Raw genomic sequence first — 20,983 nt, forward strand, 5'->3', positions numbered from 1 at the left:
AGACAGTAAGCAAGCCTATCTTCTGCTCCAGAAGGAGAAACCCTCTCAGCCTGCTAAGACTAGTCACTGTACAAGAAAGGCAGCCAAGGCCTCTGCTTGCAAGATGGACAGAAATGTGAAATACCATGAAAAATAACATTCTGACACTCATAACCACTCTACAAGGTAAGATTCACCTGCCAGACATTTTGCAAGTGAGGAAAGTGAGGCTCAGAACTTTAGTGACTTACTCAAGGTCACAGGTCTTAAGAGACAGAATTCAAAGCCAGCTCTGATTTCAAAGCTTAAGCTATTTCTATTATTTTAATGCCTCTCATGTCTGATCATATCTTGCCTGGCCCAAGCCCTTCACCCTCTCTTCTTTACCAGGAAATAAACCATAAGCTCTCAGCTTAGCAAGCAAGTCTTTCTATCATCTGGTCTCTGCCTTCCTCTCTACCTCATCTACAGACATTCCCTGCCCTGTATTTCTGAAACAGTAATGAAAACCTATACTACACCTTTTCCCGCTGCTGGGTCTCTGCAACCCCTCCCTCGTTACACCTGATGCCTCTGAAACTGTATTTGTCTCTGCGCTCTCTGCACTTGGCGTATCACTGGAACTGTGTATGTTTGCTGAACTGCGCGATTGATAATGATTTGGTCAAACCACTAAGAAAGAGTAACAAAATGGTAAAAATAAAATAAAATACAATAAACTCATACAAAAAAGAGATTAGATCTCCTTGAAAGTGAAAGTCAGTCACTCAGCCATATCTGACTCTTTGTGACCCCATGGATTGTAGCCCACCAGGCTCCTCTGTCCATGTAATTCTCCAGACAAGAATACTGGAGTGGGTTGCCATTTCCTTCTCCAGGGGATCTTCTCAACCCAGGGATCGAACCCAGGTGTCCTGCATTGCAGGCAGACTCTTAACCAACTGAGCCACCAGGGAAATCAGATCTCCTTATCAACCAACATTTATCAAGTAAAAGCCACTGATAACATCCTGCTGCTGCTGCTAAGTCGCTTCAGTCGTGTCCGACTCTGTGCAACCCCATAGACGGCAGCCCACCAGGCTCCCCCATCCCTGGGATTCTCCAGGCAAGAACACTGGAGTGGGTTGCCATTTCCTTCTCCAATGCATGAAAGTGAAAAGTGAAAGTGAAGTCGCTCAGTCGTGTCTGACTCTTCGCGACCCCATGGACTGCAGCCTACCAGGCTCCTCCATCCATGGGATTTTCCAGGCAAGAGTACTGGAGTGGGGTGCCATTGCCTTCTCCGGATAACATCCTGAGGGACATCAAAAGTGTAAGATAGGTCTCTACCCTTAAAATGCTTCCATTCAAGATAATGAAGAGTAAAACTGTTCTAGTAAGGCACACTCTTTCACAGGAGTGGCCAAGATAATGTGGGCAGGGAGTTTTAAGAACAGCTAAAAAGGGAGGACTTCCCTGGGGGTCCAGTGGTTAAGACTCAACGCTTCCAGTGCAGAGAGCACAGTTTTAATCCCTGGTCAGGGAACTAAGATCCCAAATGCCTTGTGGCATGGCCAAAAAAAAAAAAAACTAGCTAAAAGGTCAAAAGAGGTATTTAGAGGGATCAGAATGTGAAGATGGGGCAGAACTTAAATGGTAAGAGCTAAGAAGTGGAAAAACACTAGACTGAAGGAGATCACATAGGAGAACAGAAGTGGGGCTGGAACTCAGTTGTGCGGAGTTTTGAATTCCAGACAAGAACTGTTTGCAGTGGGAAACATGAGGATTCTGAAGAGGGCAGTGATGAGGTGAAAGAAGTGTTTTAAGACGAGGCACCTGGTGGACTGCAGGGGTGGCGTGAAAGATGGATGATATGAAGTGGAGGGATACCAGCCCTGGCAGAGTTTTTAGCAGGTAATGGAGAGCAGAGAAGCAGGAAGGTTAACAGAAATCTAGATGCCAGATAAAAAGTAGGAAGATTCAGCACACGTCCTTATTTCTTGGTTGAGTGTGGGAAGGGAAGAAGCTACGGATCGGGGAGGGAAGGACAAAAACCCCACCAACAAAACACAAGATTAAAACAAACAAAAAAAATCAGGTCCCTAGAAGAAAATAAATACCCAAATACAACTAGCAGAGATGGGAACATTGGGTAGAAACCTTGAGCTCAGTTTTAGACACAGGGATCCTAACTCCATGGACCAGAAAAGCCACCTTTGGTATTTTGGGCTTGATTTTACTTCTCTTGAAAATCCATAAAAATGAGGAGCATCCTACTCATCTTATTAACTGTGCACCAACCTCTAGGGGTTAAAGCATCCTATTTCAGTAATTGAACATTCTGGAACTAACTATGATCAGATTGATATGTAGGTATAAATTGATTAGCTAAAATGTAGCATTAACCAGAAATACAGCCCCTTCTCTTATTTTTCTGGCTGCACTGGGTCTTTGTTGTGGCGCATGGACTCTCTGTGGTGCCAAGTACGTGTGGCACATGTAGCTGCAGCGTGCAGGTTTAGCTGTCCCGAGGCATGTAGGATCGTAGGTCCTCAGCCAGGGCCCCAACCCTCATCCCCTGCATCGGAAGGCAGATTCTTAACCAGTGGACCACTGGGAAAGTTCCCAGCATGCTCTTAATATTAAGGCTGAGGGTATGTAAGCATGCATCACGCACATGGCAAGGATGTTTTGAGCATAAGCAGAAGTGCTCTTCAAAGGAAAGAGCGTCTAGGTGTCTTCCTGATGATGCTCTACTTTCTCTAGATTATATCCCTCACTTCTCGTCTGGCAAAAGATATCAGTGCGAAGTTATTACAAATTTAAACAATTCTTTGAACTCTGCTGGGTAAATCTGTGTGTTTAATTTTGCATCTATAGGATACATGTTCCACATTAATAACATGTTTATGGGAAGCAACAGAATGCCTCTGACTCTGTTTTCCCATGTTATATTTGTATGGGTTCCTGCTCTCACTCACTCTGGGACTCTGTTTTACCAAGAATTATACCTAACTGGACCCTATGAGGAAGTTAACTAAATACGTAATAATCTCTGACTTTACCTCATCTTTCCTTCCTTCTAAGGCACAGCACCCAAGGGTCTCCCTTTTTATAAATCCTGAGGGACACAAGTCCACGCGAAGATTTGGAAATCAGGCATATATCCCAACCCAGTAGATAGATGATAGAGATATTAATATTGGTAACAATATCAATAAAAAGTTGCATCTAAGAGATGCTGAACTTATTTTTTTTCCTGGAGAGTCTGAGGCAAGAAAAGGGCCTTGAAGCGTCACTGACTTATTTTGCAAGTGCCCAATCAGAAGAATCATCATTAATCACACTAGAGAAGTAAAGAATCTCATGAGGCCATCGCCAAAAAGTCTACAAACAATAAATGCTGGAGAGGATATGGATAAAAGGGAATCCTCTTACACTGCTGGTGGGAATGCAAACTGATACAGCCACTGTGGAAAACAGCATGGAGATTCCGTAAAAACTAGGAATAAAACCACCATATAACACAGCGGTCCCACTACTGGGTGTATGCCCTGAGGAAACCAGAACTGAAAAAGATACATGCACCGCAGTGTTCATGCAGCACTATTTAAACAGCTAGGACATGGAAGCAACCTAGATGTCCACTGAGAGATGAATGGATAAGGAAACTGTGGGACATATACATAAAGGAATATTACTCAGCTATAAGAAAGAAGGCATTTGAGTCCGTTCTAATGAGGTGGATGAACCTAGAGCCTATTTATTATACAGAGTGAAGTAAGTCAGAAAGACAAATATTGTATATTAACACATATATATGGAATCTAAAAAGATGGTACTGACGATCCTATATGCAGAGCAGCAAAGGAGACACAAACCTAAAGAACAGACTTTGGGACAGTGGGGGAAGGAGAGAGCGGGATGATTTGAGAGAACAGCACTCAATCATATACATTACCATAAGTAAAGTAGATAGCCCCTGGGAATTTGCTGTATGATGCAGGGAACCCAAAACCAGTGCTCCATGACAACCTAATGGGCTGGGAAGGGGAGGGAGGTGGGGGTTTCAAGAGGAAGGGGCCAAATGTATAACTAATTCAGATTCATGTTGATGTATGGAAAAAAAATCATAATATCCTCTAATTATCCTTTAATGAGAGGATAATATATATATCCTTTACATATCCATAATATCCTTTCATTATCCTTGAATTAAAGAAATAAAAAGAACACCACGAGAGAGGACCCGTAGAGATGAAATAAGCGTTCCTACCGACACTGTGGTGTCGCTCCCCTCTGGCTGGAAACTCCAGGAGACTGAGGTCAGCGTGCCAGTCGAGTTAGTAGACTTGAACTTGCACGGCAGCTTCCCTTGTGTCCCATTTGGCACGAAGATTTCTTTTGGTGTATACACCTCCAAGGCCGATACACCATATGTCACTGTAGAGAGAGGAATAAGGACACGTTAGGAGTAGGGTTTAGCATGAATACCACTGTGCATATTTATCTGAGGACAAAGGAAAAACAAAAGAACATTACAAACTGTATACAGTAACCCACCAACACTGTATATTAGAGTTTGGGATTTCTGTTTTTTAGTAAGAAGACATTTTTACTAGTTCAGTTCTACCTAATATGTATGTTTTCCTTGAATTAACAGACTTTAATTTTCAGAGCAGTTTGAGGTTTGCAGAAAAGTAGGTAGTTCCTGGGACCTCCATGGCGGTCCAGAGGTTAAGACTCTGAGCTTCAGGCAAAAAAAAAAAGGGAGTTCCCATATATTCCCTCTTGCTTTCCCCAAGTTCCAATTTTCTCCATTGTTAACACTTTGCATTCAGTTCAGTTCAGTTCAGTCGCTCAGTCGTGTCCGACTCTGCGATCCCATCAATTGCAGCACGCCAGGCCTCCCTGTCCATCATCAACTCCCAGAGTTCACTCAGACTCACGTCCATCGTGTCAGTGATGCCATCCAGCCATCTCATCTTCTGTTGTCCCCTTCTCCTCCTGCCCCCAATCCCTCCCAGCATCAGAGTCTTTTCCAATGAGTCAGCTCTTTGCATGAGGTGGCCAAAGTACTGGAGTTTCAGCTTCAGCATCATTCCCTCCAAAGAAATTCCAGGGCTGATCTCCTTCAGAATGGACTGGTTGGATCTCCTTGCAGTCCAGGGGACTCTCAAGAGTCTTCTCCAACACCACAGGTCAAAAGCATCAATTCTTTGGTGCTCAGCTTTCTTCATAGTCCAACTCTCACATCCAAACATGACCACAGGAAAACCCATAGCCTTGACTAGACGGACCTTTGTTGGCAAAGTCATGCCTTCGCTTTTCAATATGCTATCTAGGTTGGTCATAACTTTTCTTCCAAGGAGTAAGCATCTTTTAATTTCATGGCTGCAGTCACCATCTGCAGTGATTTTGGAGCCCCCAAAAGTAAAGTCTGACACTGTTTCCACTGTTTCCCCATCTATTTCCCATGAAGTGATGGGACCAGATGCCATGATCTTTGTTTCCTGAATGCTGAGCTTTAAGCCAACTTTTTCACTCTCCTCTTTCACTTTCATCAAGAGGCTTTTGAGTTCCTCTTCACTTTCTGCCATAAGGGTGGTGTCATCTGCATACCTGAGGTTATTGAGATTTCTCCCGGCAATCTTGATTTCAGCTTGTGCTTCTTCCAGTCCAGCGTTTCTCATGATGTACTCTGCATAGAAGTTAAATAAACAGGGTGACAATATAGAGCCTTGACGTACTCCTTTTCCTATTTGGAACCAGTCTGTTGTTCCATGTCCCGTTCTAACTGTTGCTTCCTGACCTGCATACAGATTTCTCAAGAGGCACAACAGGTGGCCTGGTATTCCCATCACTTTCAGAATTTTCCACAGTTAATTGTGATCCACACAGTCAAAGGCTTTGGCATAGTCAATAAAGCAGAAATAGATGTTTCTCTGGAACTCTCTTGCTTTTTCCATGATCCAGCGGATGTTGGCAATTTAATCTCTGGTTCCTCTGCCTTTTCTAAAACCAGCTTAAACATCAGGGAGTTCACGGTTCACGTATTGCTGAAGCCTGGCTTGGAGAATTTTGAGCATTCCTTTACTAGCATGTGAGATGAGTGCAATTGTGTGGTAGTTTGAGCATTCTTTGGCATTGCCTTTCTTTGGGACTGGAATGAAAACTGACCTTTTCCAGTCCTGTGGCCACTGCTGAGTTTTCCAAATTTGCTGGCATATTGAGTACAGCACTTTCACAGCATCATCTTTCAGGATTTGAAATAGCTCAAGTGGAATTCCATCATCTCCACTAGCTTTGTTCATAGTGATGCTTTCTAAGGCCCACTTGACTTCACATTCCAGGATGTCTGGCTCTAGGTGAGTGATCACACCATCATGATTATCTGGGTCATGAAGATCTTTTTTGTGTAGTTCTTCTGTGTATTCTTGCCACCTCTTAATATCTTCTGCTTCTGTTAGGTCCATACCATTTCTGTCCTTTATTGAGCCCATCTTTGCATGAAATGTTCCCTTGGTGTCTCTAATTTTCTTGAAGAGATCTCTAGTCTTTCCCATTCTGTTGTTTTCCTCTATTTCTTTGCATTGATCGCTGAGGAAGGCTTTCTTATCTCTTCTTGTTATTCTTTGGAACTCTGCATTCAGATGCTTATATCTTTCCTTTTCTCCTTTGCTTTTTGCTTCTCTTCTTTTCACAGCTATTTGTAAGGCCTCCCCAGACAGCCATTTTGCTTTTTTGCATTTCTTTTCCATGGGGATGGTCTTGATCCCTGTCTCCTGCACAATGTCACAAACCTCCGTCCATGTCAGGGGCGGCAGCCTAGAGGAGCTATCCCCACCTGAGGCAAGCCGCTGCCCCTCGCCCGAGGCCAGGAGGAGCGACCCCAGTCCAAGGAGTAATGGCTGCGTGGGCACTGGAGGGCCTAAAGGAGCTATTCCACGTTCAAGGTCAGGAGAGGGGGCGGTGAGGAGATACCCCTCGTCCAAGGTAAGGAGCAGTGGCTGTGCTTTGCTGGAGCAGCCGTGAAGAGATACCCCACGTCCAAGGTAAGAGAAACCCAAGTAAGACGGTAGGTGTTACAAGAGGGCAGACACACTGAAACCATACTTACAGGAAACTAGTCAATCTAATCACACTAGGACCACAGCCTTGTCTAACTCAATGAAACTAAGCCATGCCCTGTGGGGCCACCCAAGATGGGTGGGCATGGTGGCGAGGTCTGACAGAATGTGGTCCACTGGAGAAGGGAATGGCAAGCCACTTCAGTATTCTTGCCTTGAGAACCCCATGAACAGTATGAAAACGCAAAATGATAGGATACTGAAAGAGGAACTCCCCTGGTCAGTAGGTGCCCGATATGCTACTGGAGATCAGTGGAGAAATAACTCCAGAAAGAATGAAGGGATGGAGCCAAAGCAAAAACAATACCCAGCTGTGGATGTGACTGGTGATAGAAGCAAGGTCCGATGCTGTCAAGAGCAATATTGCATAGGAACCTGGAATGTCAGGTCCATGAATCAAGACAAATTGGAAGCTGTCAAACAGGAGATGACAAGAGTGAACATCAACATCCTAGGAATCAGGGAACTAAAATGGACTGGAATGGGTGAATTTAACTCAGATGACCATTATATCTACTACTGTGGGCAGGAATCCCTTAGAAGAAATGGAGTAGCCATCATGGTCAACAAAAGAGTCTGAAATGCAGTACTTGGATGCAGTCTCAAAAAAGACAGAATGATCTCTGTTCGTTTCCAAGGTAAACCATTCAGTATCACGGTAATCCAAGTCTATGCCCCAACCAATAACGCTGAAGAAGCTGAAGTGGAACAGTTCTATGAAGACCTACAAGACCTTTTAGAACTAACACTCAAAAAAGATGTCCTTTTCATTATAGGGGACTGGAATGCAAAAGTAGGAAGTCAAGAAACACCTGGAGTAACAGGCAAATTTGGCCTTGGAATACAAAATGAAGCAGGGCAAAGGCTAATAGAGTTTTGCCAAGAGAACACACTGGTCATAGCAAACACCCTCTTCCAACAACACAAGAGAAGACTCTACACATGGACATCACCAGATGGTGAACACCAAAATCAGATTGATTATATTCTTTGCAGCCAAAGATGGAGAAGCTCTATGTAGTTAGCAAAAACAAGACTGGGAGCTGACTGTGGCTCAGATCATGAACTCCTTATTACCAAATTCAGACTTAAATTGAAGAAAGTAGGGAAACCACTAGACCATTCAGGTATGACCTAAATCAAATCCCTTATGATTATACAGTGGAAGTGAGAAATAGATTTAAGGGACTAGATCTGATAGATAGCCTGATAAACTATGGACAGAGGTTCGTGACATTGTACAATTTGCATTAGTGTATCACTAACTTCCAGAATATTCTATAGCTGGAATCATATAGTTAATGTAGCCTTTTCAGATTGGCTTCCCTCATTTAAGCTTCCTTCATATCATTTCATGGCATGACAGACCACTTCATTTCATTGCTGAACAATATCCTTTGTACTTCAGTTTATCAGTACATCTACTGAAGGACATCTCATCATGCTTCTCTGATGCTCTGTTTTTAATGATGTGGAGGCCATATTTTTAACTCTTTAAACGGTTCTTATATTCACCTCCTACATTTCAATTTATATCAGGTTGATCTTTTCTCATCTTCCATATTTAAACCAATTTAAACTGTTCTAAGTAAGAGATCACTTTATTTTAAAGCCATATTCATTATTTAACACACTCTTTTCCTGTATTTAAGGGGAAAGAAAGCGTAACATATCTTGTGTTCATTAATGAAATCTTACCTACCATTGAATTTCAGTGTGTCAAATAACATGTGTACTCAAGAAATAACTAACCACACTGGGTCACATATTCCTCTCCTCACTGAATTTTTCAATTAGCCTAAGCCCGGAAAATAGTAATTAAAATGTCTATCATTTCAAGATCTACAATCAGAGGCAACTGCAAGAATTATTAAGGACTGTTGCTAAGATAAAATAATCTTCACTCCAAAAGAAACTCTTTCATGGCCTAAATGAAGATTAGAAAGAAACTAATTTGGCCTAAAAGTGGAAACAGAGTTAATACAGAAAAGATTAAAAACACCCATTTTCAAAATAAGATATTTTTTAAAGAAATATTTGGGAGAGAATCCCTATCTACAGTGTTTCAATTATTCTCAGAATGTAACAGATGAGTAGAATAAGGAAGGGCATTGTCACACGGGACTGATGGTCATTTTCAGAATTTTTTCTCCCTGAGGTCTTTATGATTCCAGGCCAAGGAGAGCAATGGCACTCCCCCATTCTCTCCAACTATCTTCCAAATGTTTATTCTCAGGACACAATGGGCACTTTTGGCCATTCTTCTAAATAAACTGATAGCCACACTGAATCAAGTAGATTTTTTTTCTGCTAAAGAGGGTGGATTATTATTATAGAGAACAGCAGATTATTATTCGTGGTCCAAACCTCAAAACAAGACCTTCTTTTAAGCAAGAAGCAAACAAAAGACACCCCGCGCTATTGTGGGTAGGCAGAAAAGCAGCCCCAGGGCACTTGAGCTCAGAATGAAGGACAAAGCACAAGACTGGACAATGTGACTTATTCCAGGAAGCAGCACTGGTTTGTGACCCTTATTTACTCTGTGTGATTTTGACTAGTTTTCTCCACTGTGAGGAGCACTGCAAGGAAAGTCACAGTCTTTAAAATCAATAAATTAAGTTTCTCAACGATTTTCTCAAACAAGATCCCTGCTACAAGGTCTAGTTGCAAGAACTGTTACCCTGAGAAGGTATTTAAAGATGGAACTAGGCCAAGTGCCCAAGTTTACAGTCATGTAATTTTGACCAAAAGACCAACCAAATCCCTAAATGGGTTTTTAGACAATATATTTAAGATAGACAATTATGTCAAAACTGGTTAAAAAACAAGTGACTTTTAAAAACAACAACATATCATCACTCTGGCTAATTTGGACATGTAGTTTTTTGAGCCAGGAAAATCAATTCCAACTCCAGCCAGTCAGCTAGTCGCAGAAAAATAAAATAACTTCATACCTAGCTGGTTAACCTCCTCTTATCCCTGACTCTTTCTCTCAACTCCTTTTGTAATTCTTGGAGATTCCATCAGTCATAGGAAGAAACTTTCAAAACCCTGGTCTCTTTACCTTCTTTTTTCCAATAATCTTGTTCTCAGGCTTATCCCAGCTACTAATTCCCATAATCACAGTCTAGATGGGGCTTCTCCGCCATGGCACTCCTGACAGTCAGGCCAGACTAGTCTTTGTTGTGGAGGCTCTCCTGTGCGTGGATGTTTAGCAGCATCCCTGACCTCTACCAGGTGTCTGAAGTATCTTCTCCCCTTCCAACAATGTCTTCAGACAACCACAACTCCTATTCAGGGGTAAGTTGCTCCTGGTTGAGAACTGCTGCCCCAGATCCTATCATCAATACCTGTGCCCCCTCCACAATCTTCTTTCAGGCTCTCTGCCCTCTGACTGACCACCTCTGATCTTTCCAGAACATTTCTTCCAAAACCCTGATTTTATTGAATCCTTCAGCCACATTAAAACCCAGACCCCATCAGTCCTGCAACCCTTTCACAGTCTTATCCAATCTGCATCTCTACCAGGGCAGCCGATCACAGATGGAGAAAAGCACACACTCCCACTGACTGGGCTTCCCCTTAAATCCATGACCACTAACGTCAAACAGGACCCTTAATGGTGCTGAGCAATCCTCCCACATGCCCCTCTCCGTCAAGGATCCGCTTTCCTAAATGACTACTTTATGCCTTCTCTTCAACCTCAACTGTGGACTCCCCCTCTGCTTCTGCTCAGCTAATGACCATGCTGCCTGTTTCCGTGAGAAAACAGAATCGGAAGAGAACTTCTCCGTGTCCCCAACCATATCCTACCCTCCACCTGCATTTGTGGCCTGTCTTTCCTCTGCAGGAAATGTGTGTGCCCCTCTCCACTGTGCACTGGGTCTCATCTTCTCTCAGTCACCTAGAGACACTGATCTAGCAACTCTCGCTTTTTCTCCTGAATTTTTCATTCTCTACTGAGTTACTGTCATCAGCCATAGAACTATATACATTTATATAGCATTTATTATTCTATATATACTATATACTTTAGCGGAAAAAAATCTTGACCCTGCATTGCCCCCCAGGTAAGATCTCTTTGCCCTCCTCTAATCTACAAATCTTAAAATAATTGTCCAGTCACTGTGCCCAGTCTTCCTCCTCCCATTTTCTCTTGAATAAACCCTGTTCAGGCTTTCATGCCCAGCACTCCACTAAAACGGTTCTTGTTAAGAAATCCAATGACTTCCACGTGGCTAAATTGACAGCTAATTCTCAAATCTCATCGTACTGACTGAACTACATTAGATACAATTGATCACTCCCTCCTTGGAACAATTTTTTCCCCCCAATTTGGTATCAGTATCTCATCTCTTTTGATTCTCTCATCAGCTCTTTTCTAGTCTCCTGACCTCTATGTGCTAGACGGCCCCAGATCATCCTTCTGAACTCTTAAAATTTTTTTTTAAATTTTGGCTGCACTGGGTCTTTGTTGCAGCACAAGGGGGCTTCTGTTACGGTGGAGCTCAGGCTAGGAGCACACGAGCTCAGGAGGTGCAGCACATGGGCTTAGCTGCCCTGTGACATCTGGATTTGTAGTTCCGTCCAGGGGTCGACCCTGTGTCCCCTGCTCTGAAAGGTGGATTCTTAACCACTGGACCACCAGGCCAAGTCCCTCACCCCTCTGACCTCTTATCCAGTCATTCTCTTGGTGACCTCATCTAGTTTCAGGGCTTTAAATATCTCCTAAGTGCCGATGACTCCTGTACACACACACACACACACACACACATTCATACGCAAGTGTTTACCCAACAATGTCACTTGAATCTATCTGGCATCTTAAATTTAACAATGTAAAGATGATTCCCACCTCCCAATCTGCCCTCCACTTTAGTAAGTGACAACTCCAGCCTTCTAGTGGCTAAGCTTAAGACTCTGGACACCTTTCTTTCTCACAATTTACCTCTAAACCATCACAAAATATGTGTCTCTACTAAAAATATATCTAGAAATGGATCTCTGCATGCTCTTCCAGTGCTACCATCTTGGTCCATTCCACCATCATGTTTCACTTGGGTTATTTCTGTGACTTCCTAAGCTGGTTCTCTCTTCCACCCTCAGCCACTTAACTGCAGCCAATACACACAGGGTCAGAGAGCTCTTGGCCTCCCTGATCTTATCACTCTACACAAAATGCTCCAAGGATTCCCCACATCAGCCAGGATCAGGTCTGAGCACTCACAGTGCCTGATAGAGCCCAGGGTAAGCTAGTCCCAACCACCTCTCAGACTTGGTCTCATCTCCTGCACTTTCCCCTAAACATGCTGAGCAGTCACTCCATCACCTGGCCCCCAGGACAGAGAACAGTACGAATGGGGAGACAGGAAGTTGTGATGCATGAAAACTAGAGAAATGCTAGGAGTAAGGTACTCTGCAGAGCTGATCTCAGGGAGAAGTTTCAGCAGGGATTTACACTGCGTGTGGTTACATGCACATCAAAGAATCCCAAAGTGCTTATAGCAGTTTCTGATCAGCTGTGATGAACCCGTTACAAAGTTTCTCCTGTGTGGGGAAAGAGAAGGGAAAACAGATCGCCTTCTCAGACTACATTCCATGTAGCCCAAGCCAGGGATGAATTCACTGGATTCCTAAACAATTGGAAATAGTTTGCTTTGTCCAGCCTTTTTTTTTTTTTTTAAAGTGACTAGGAGTATTATGGAAGTATATAGTAAAATTATTCATAGAAGAGAGTTTTAAGGGGCTAGTTAAAATGGCTAAAGAATGCAAATATAAAGAACACTGAGATGTAGAGAAACTATTGTTCTAATCCACGTCATCCCACGTCACTGTAGACCGGACTCCCAGTCTGAGTAAGACATTACATAGGTATCACAGGTATTTTTAGGCCTCAGATTTACGATTATGGAATAGTGGCAAAAACCACTGTGAAAAGTATTAAAACTGTGGTTTAAAAACTCATTGATAGGGGGAAAGGTTTCCTGCTGACTCCTGGGAAAACCAACTGCCTCAAGAATAAAAACATAGAAATGAAATAAAAAGATGAAGTAATATGCACATGTTTTTACAACTGGCCAACTTTGTATTCTGAGTTACATATTAACTTACAGATCAGCTTCAGAATGGAAACCAGAGCTGTTCTGACGTGCTCTAGGAAATAAATTTCTAAATAAACTGCTGCTGCTGCTTGGTCACTTCAGTCGTGCCCGCCAGGCTCCTCTGTCCACGAAATTCTCCAGGCAAGAATACTGGAGTTGGTTGCCATTCCCTCCTCCAGAGGATCTTCCCAACCCAGGGACTGAACCGAGGTCTCCTGCACTGCAGGCAGATTCGTTACCACGGAGCCACCAGGGAAGCCCTCTCAACAAGCTATGCTGCCCCAAAGTATCACTCAGCAGGGGAGCGATGACGATCTTCAAAATACATTTTCAAACTGAAAACACCTGCAAAGTCATTTGCCAAATAATCACTTAGTTGTGCAATCAACTTGCTAAGGGTCATTTCTACAGTAGTCAAATACGACACCCAAAACTTGATATTCTTCCATTTTGGATGCAAACCTGAGCAGCTTAGGGGGGAAAGGGGGGCACAAATACAGGATACAAACAACATCCATCACAACCACAAAGAAGAAAAGCAAATTCAAGAATGTTTGCCCAAAGAGCTATTCCTGATCTGTTTCAAATGATCAATACAATGTCAATCATGTCTCCCACCTAACATGTCAACATGCCCTTTAACACCAGTAAACTCTGATACCACAAAATCATTTTAAATGCACTGGAGTGTTCTTGCCTGGAGAATCCCAGGGACTGGGGAGCCTGGTGGGCTGCCGTCTATGGGGTCGCACAGAGTCGGACACGACTGAAGCGACTTAGCAGCAGCAGCAGCAGCATTACTATGAACTAATGGCCTGGTTTAAAATAACAATGTTTTCCCTGTTATTGTTGAAGCAATTCCTTGTCATGTTAATGCTGGGTCCATGGGTAGTACCCTGGTTTGTAAAAACCTTATCCTTTTAACAAACCCTGAAATTGAAAGGCTTTTGTTTTGACATTTTTTTTTTAAAGCACTTTGAGGTTGCCAGTATATTTTCCTCTTTAAAAGAGTACAATCAGGCAATCTAACAGCTTTCTGGCTTATTTCTTATTTGCTGTTGGTCCACACTGACAGTCTGATATTGTAATATATCCTAGCACAAGCGTAAATATGAGCTATTAAAACACAGTAAAAGAGGGGGACGAGAGAGAACACTGAACACAAACTTCAGGCTAGTGGTCCTGACTGTAAGAGGGTGGCCAGGGCAGGATGTGTGCAGCACACACTGTTGGTTGTGTTTAATTTCTGAGGCTAGGCAGTGAGGGCATGGGAGCTGGGGTTGGTTTGGGCCACACGGTCTGTGCAGGGCATGTGGGATATGAGGTCCTTACCCAGGGAGTGAAGCCATGTCCCCTGTAGTGGACGCTCTCAACCACTGGACCAAGTCCCCGTGGGAGCTTGTTTGTAACGTGCACTCTGAAAAGGGTATCCACGTGCATGCACACATGCGCGTGCGCACACGCACACACACTCTTTCTTTTGTATATATTTTATTTCTCATAATAAAAACTTTAAAGAGAGAGAGGAAGATACCAGTAGGTATTAAGAGATTACTTATTTAACTCGCAAATGCGCCAGTGAAAGCATCCAGCTCACGCTGCTCTCCCAGTGTGGCTGTGACTCCCAGGGTGGATGAAGGGAAGTCAACAGACCGTGTGTGTCGGCAGAAACAAGCCCGGTGCCAAGTCAGAGGCCAGTCTGCGGCCAACGGGGGCAGCCTTCTGCCATGCATCACGGCTGTTCTGGGTCTGCCTCAGCTTGGTGGCACAAAGAAAGGAAAGGCTGCAAAAATATACTCTATTCAAGGAGCCATAAGTATTAATAAATTAAGCTATTTGTCAGGAACATGAAGTTATACTTCAGGCCACAATCTAAACAAAAGTGACTTCCTCCCCATGTCTGCCCCACAGGCCTCTCACCCTGTGCCCCTTTACATCCCGCCTTTCCCATCAAGGCACCCCTCACCCTCCACAGGAGGGGCCAGCTGCCCCCCAGGGGCTGGTCCCCCTTTGTTTACCAAACCATGCCCGCCCGTCACTGTGCTCGACTGTCTGTCGGAATGGTGAGGGGGAAAATGAATGAATGAAAGAAATGAATCAAAGGGACCAAACTCGACTCATCTGAGCTCAGCCATAAAAAATTACACTCGCTTCACAAACAATGGCTTCAGCATAATGCCCAACACAAAACTGCAGACATGCCTCAGGGTCAAGTTTGGAGGCTGACATCATCTTAGAGGAAGCTTAGATAGACAGCTTTCCTCCAAGAGTCACCTTCCTATTTAGATAAGAAAATCCCAAAGGCAACTCATCTTTTGAAATGTTCAATTAAAAAAAAAAGTTATGCAGGGGTTCATGTTTGGGAACTCATGTACACCCGTGGCGGATTCATGTCAATGTATGGCAAAACCAATACAGTATTGTAAAGTAAAATAAAGTTAAAAAAAAAAAAAAACAACTTATGCACTATTACTAACACACAGGATTACCAGATTCCTTTCAGAGTTGATTCCTTCCACTCACGATTGATTGGCGAACTGGCAACATCTCTACCCTTAACCTTTCTGCACCAACAAAGACCTTTCTGTTTCTCAACTGAGAGATTCAAAAGGTCCTGAATCAGACCAGTCATTGCACTAATCACTTGACTCCTTAAAGCGCTGCCATTTCTTGCTTGCCCTCCTCTATGTATGCACTGTTCATCTTTCTTGCTACGGCTTTCCTTCTTTCAATCAACCATTATTCTTACAAACCATGCTGGGACTTGGCTTCTGCCCTTAGTGGACGGACAGTCGCGTGGAGACAAATGAACAAACATCTATAGTACAGTGGCAGAGGCACCAGGCCTGGCTGAGGGGATGTACCCAGAATGGCTTAGAGACAGAGCAGTTTCCACCAAAGTCCAAAGTCTCCAATCAAGCAGTCAACACAAACGCCACAACCTGAATCGTATCATCTGTGTCCAAACATTTGTCCAAAATTGTCAAAACATTTCTCAGTTTTTAGCAAGCAAATGAAAATAACACACTTTGGGGAAGAAATCAGATCGTTTTACTTCTGACAGAGTATAGTGGACTAAATGCTCAGCATAAAAAACATGTTGTAAACTCCGGAGGCATATCCATGGATAACAGAATAACACTCTCACATGCTTTGTATTTCCCAAGTGCTGAAAAGGTAAAAGACCAAGCAAAAGGCCACTGTACTGTAAATCTATATTTCCAAACTCAAATTTATATTATTAGAAGGCCTCCAGTATATTAGAAGATATTTGATCCAAAATGTAATCTAAGCCAGAAAAGGCTAATACAAAATATTTAAGAACAGCGAAACAAAAGATGGTAAAGTATTGGCCTATAGTTGATTGCAAGGATACTCTTTGTCTCCAAAATAGGACAAAGAGAAAAAAAGCAATAGCAAACCACCACTTAAGTGCTTACTATGGGTTAAATATTATCAAACTATGGTAGATTTATTTTCCAGCATCACTGTTGAGTATTATCTGTTGGACGGAAGCTCAGAGAAGCAAAAAATTTGCCCAAGTGACTTATTCAGCAATCATGGAACAGTCCAATCCAAAGCCTAGCTCTGTTCACTACGCTATTTATCAACCTTTCAGTTTAGTTCAGTTCAGTTCAGTCGCTCAGTCGTGTCCAACTCTTTGTGACCCCATGAACTGCAGCACGCCAGGCCTCCCTGTCCATCACCAACTCCCGGAGTTCACTCAAACTTACATCCATCGAGTCGGTGATGCCATCCAACTATCTCATCCTCTGTCGTCCCCTTTTCTGCCTGCCACCAATCCCTCCCAGCATCAGAGTCTTTTCCAATGAGTCAACTCTTCGCATCAGGTGGCCGAAGTACTGGAGTTTCAGCTTCAGCATCATTCCTTCCAAAGGATACCCAGGGCTGATCTCCTTTAGAATGGACTGGTTGGATCTCCTTGCAGTCCAAGGGACTCTCAAGAGTCTTCTCCAACACCACAGGTCAAAAGCATCAATTCTTCGGTGCTCAGCTTTCTTCACAGTCCAACTCTCACATCCATACATGACCACAGGAAAAACCATAGCCTTGACTAGACAGACCTTGGTTGGCAAAGTCATGTCTCTGCTTTTGAATGTGCTATCTAGGTTGGTCATAACTTTTCTTCCAAGGAGTAAGCGTCTTTTAATTTCATGGCTGCAGTCACAATCTGCAGTGATTTTGGAGCCCCCAAAAATAAAGTCTGGCACTGTTTCCACTGTTTCCCCATCTATTTCCCATGAAGTGATGGGACCGGATGCCATGATCTTCGTTTTCTGAATGTTGAGCTTTAAGCCAACTTTTTCACTCTCCTCTCACTTTCATCAAGAGTCTCGTTAGTTCTTCTTCACTTTTTGCCATAAGGGTGGTGTCATCTGCATGTCTGAGGTTATTGATATTTCTCCTGGCAATCTTGATTAACAAAGTCCTAATATTATTCAAACAAAAATTTTACAGTGAACCCCATACACAATGAAGATAGGGGTAGTTTTCATATACAAGACAGACAAGAAGTATTCAAAACTTACTATAATAAATAAGTCCTAGAAGTAGAATACAACACAATGGTTCCCAACCTTGGTTATATTTTGAAATCACCTAGAGAGCTTTGAAAAATAGTGATGTCTACTGAAACAACTCTGTATGATACTGTACTGATGGCTATATGTCAATATCAAGAGTGTAGAATACCAAGCGTGTAAATGATGGACTTTGACTAATTATGATGTATCGATGCAGGTTCACCCATCGTAATAAATGAACCACCCTGGTGGGGATGCTGATAGCGAGGAAGGCTACGCATGTGCGGAAAGCAGAAGGAATATGGGTACATGGCTGTGTGCTCAGTTGTGTCTGACTCTTTGCGACCCCACGTCTTGTTGCTTGCCAGGCTCCTCTGTCCATGGCATTTTCCAGGCAAGAATACTGGAGTGGGCTGTCATTTCCTACTCCAGGGATCTTGCCAACTCAGGGATCAAACCCACGTCTCCTGCCCTGGCAGGCGGATTATTTACCATTGCACCACCTGGGAAGCCCAGTGTATGGCTATACATCCTCTCAATTCTTCTGAGAAAAATAAAGTCTATTTAAAAAATACTGATGCCTATGTCCTGCCCCTACTCCGAGGGATTTTGATTTAATTAGCACATTTGTGGCCTAGGCATCACCATTTTAAAATGCCCTCAGGGGCTTCCCTGGTGGCTGCGGCTCAGATGGTAAAGAAGCTGCCTGCAATGCAGGAGACCCAGGTTCAACCCATGGTTAGGAAGACCCCCTGGAGAAGAAAATGACAACCCACTTCAGTACACTTGCCTGGATAATTCCATGGACAGAGGGGCTTGGTGGGCTACAGTCCATAGGGTCACAAAGAGTCAGACATGACTGAGCAACTAACATACACACAGGTGATTCTAAACTTGTAACCACCATCCAACACACCAATGAGATGTTGGAGTCTACTTACTATACTATAATAAAAAAGACTCTGCCTGAAGCAGATGAGCCAAGCCTTGCCTGACATTTAACTGAATGTAGGCAGAAGCACGTTGACCTGTAAAATATATATTAGTGTACGTACGTGGATCTGAAGCTTTCAAAAGATGTGGCAATGCTCTACTACACTGTTAAATGCACACTCACAAGTTTAAATGTATACACAGAAATTACAAAATCCTGCTTTATTCTAAAGAATGCACTCGCTGCTGGAGTTATCATGGGGGCAGTATCCCAAGTCCCCAAATTATGTCTATAAGTTCATGTGTGGCATGCTATTCCTTATTATTATTTTAATTGTTAAAAACATACTTTAGAGGACTTCCCTGGTGCTCCAATGGCTAAGATGTTTGTGCTCCCAATGCAGGGGGCCGGGGTTGATCCCTGGTCAGGGAACTAGACTCCACAAGCTGCAACTAAGACTCAGAACAGCCAAATAAATAAATAAAATAATTAGTTTATAATATTTATATATACACACATATATATGTGTATGTGCGTGTGTGTATATATGTGCGTGCTAAGTTGCTTCAGTCATATCTGAGTCTTTGCGACCCTATGGCTTGTGGCCAGTCAGGCTCCTCTGTCCATGAGGTTCTCCAGGCAAGAATACTGGCATGGGTTGCCACACCCTCCTCCAGGGGATCTTCCTGAACCAGGGATTGAACCCAGGTCTCTTATGTTTCCCGTATTGGCAGGCAGGTTCTTTATCACTAGGGCCACCAGGGAAGCCCATACATATATACATATATATACACACACACACGTACATACACATACACACTTCAGAATCAAACAAAATGTACATCAAACATTTGGAAATTCTGAAGTACTGTTCCTGAAATCCCCTAGAAGTCTATTGATGAGAGCTTGAAACAACACTTATCTGCTTGGTTTTTGAGAAATTCAGGTTTAAGTGTATAAAACCAGGGTCTACTATCATAGCAACCTGAAGCTGGACAAGCAGACTAACCACATTTTTGTTTGTTTGTTTTGTAAACTTTAAACTTTTTATTTTGTATGGAGGCACACCCAATTAACAATGTTGTGGTAGTTTCAAGCAAACAGTGAAGGGACTCAGTCATACATGTGTATGTATCCATTCTCCCCCAAACTCCCCTCCTATCCAGGCTGGCACCCAACACTGAGCAGAGTTCCATGCGCTATACAATAGGTCCTTGTTGGCAATCCATTTTGAATATAGCAGTGTGTACATGACCTTCCCAAACTCCCTAACTATCCCTTCCCCGGCAACCATAAGTTCGTTTTCTAAGCGGACCAACCACATTTTAAGCACACAGGGGGAAATGAATTAAATGAGGGAGGAAATACTCAACCTTTATAGGGCCACAGGTATGTACTGAAAGAGCTGATCTTACCTGGTGATTCTTTGGGCAGGTTCTGAATTAAATGCAAATTTGTCCATGCTAGTTTTTAATTTAAAACCCTGTTTAAAAGCTCCCTTATTTGCTTCCAAGCTTTTCAAAGCGACATCCTCCTTCTCCTGCTTTATATTTGGTGAGGACAATTGCTGGTGAGCTGGTATCAGCTTGCCCTCGCTTTCTTCAACATGCCATGCAGCTGGCACATTTCTGGGCACCATTGGGAATGAGGCCACCTCTGAAATCCTACAGAATCCTGACTCCACCTAAACAGGACTTCAGGAAAAATCTCCCTGATCTGACTATCTCTTGCCCCCCACTACTCAATATTTCTTGCATGCCCCTCTATAACTGCAGTCTACTGAGGCTGTGCTTTCAAGTAAGAAGCCAAAGCTTTCTGATACTTAGTCCTGCAATTGTCTTGAACTTCACCATGACTCAAGACTATGAAAGAAAGAACCTCATCTTATTTGGCCTGTGTGTACCCAACACTGGAGACAATTCCTGCTGGCCACAAAGTTCTCAAGGAACATTTAAGGAGTAAGCAGACAGGTAACAGTTGCATTTTTAGGATTCCTATAATGTGAGGCTTTGATTAATGAAACATGTAATTACCTTTGAAAAAAAGAAGAAAGAAACCAAGTTGCCCTAAAATGGGAATCTAATTCCACTCAAACTCTCTGGCTCCTGGAAAAATCTGGCAAAACAGTCCAGATTAATTAGTACCAATTTACAACTCCCGAAAGAGTTCAAGTGTAAATGCTTACCCTTGGACAGAAGTAAAATACAAGACAAGAATGAAAATATGTGCCCTCTTTCCTATTGAGATGCAGGCTTTGTTAAAATAAAACAAAGACGGTAACATCAGTTAAATAACTGACTTATATAGCAAATAAGT

General features: G+C 42.9%; 1 protein-coding gene across 2 annotated transcripts in view; it reads right to left on the minus strand.

Moving 5' to 3' along the window:
• The window catches only part of MPZL1 (myelin protein zero like 1), a 93,622-nt gene that overhangs the window by 21,552 nt on the left and 51,087 nt on the right, over window positions 1-20,983 (minus strand). For both annotated transcript variants that reach the window (XM_068965059.1, XM_068965058.1), the window contains exon 2: window positions 4,235-4,401. In XM_068965059.1, the coding sequence (XP_068821160.1) occupies window positions 4,235-4,401 (167 nt within the window). The remainder of the gene's footprint in view (window positions 1-4,234; window positions 4,402-20,983) is intronic.

This window comes from Capricornis sumatraensis, chromosome 2, assembly GCF_032405125.1.
Source record: "Capricornis sumatraensis isolate serow.1 chromosome 2, serow.2, whole genome shotgun sequence".
Taxonomy (NCBI): Eukaryota; Metazoa; Chordata; class Mammalia; order Artiodactyla; family Bovidae; genus Capricornis; species Capricornis sumatraensis.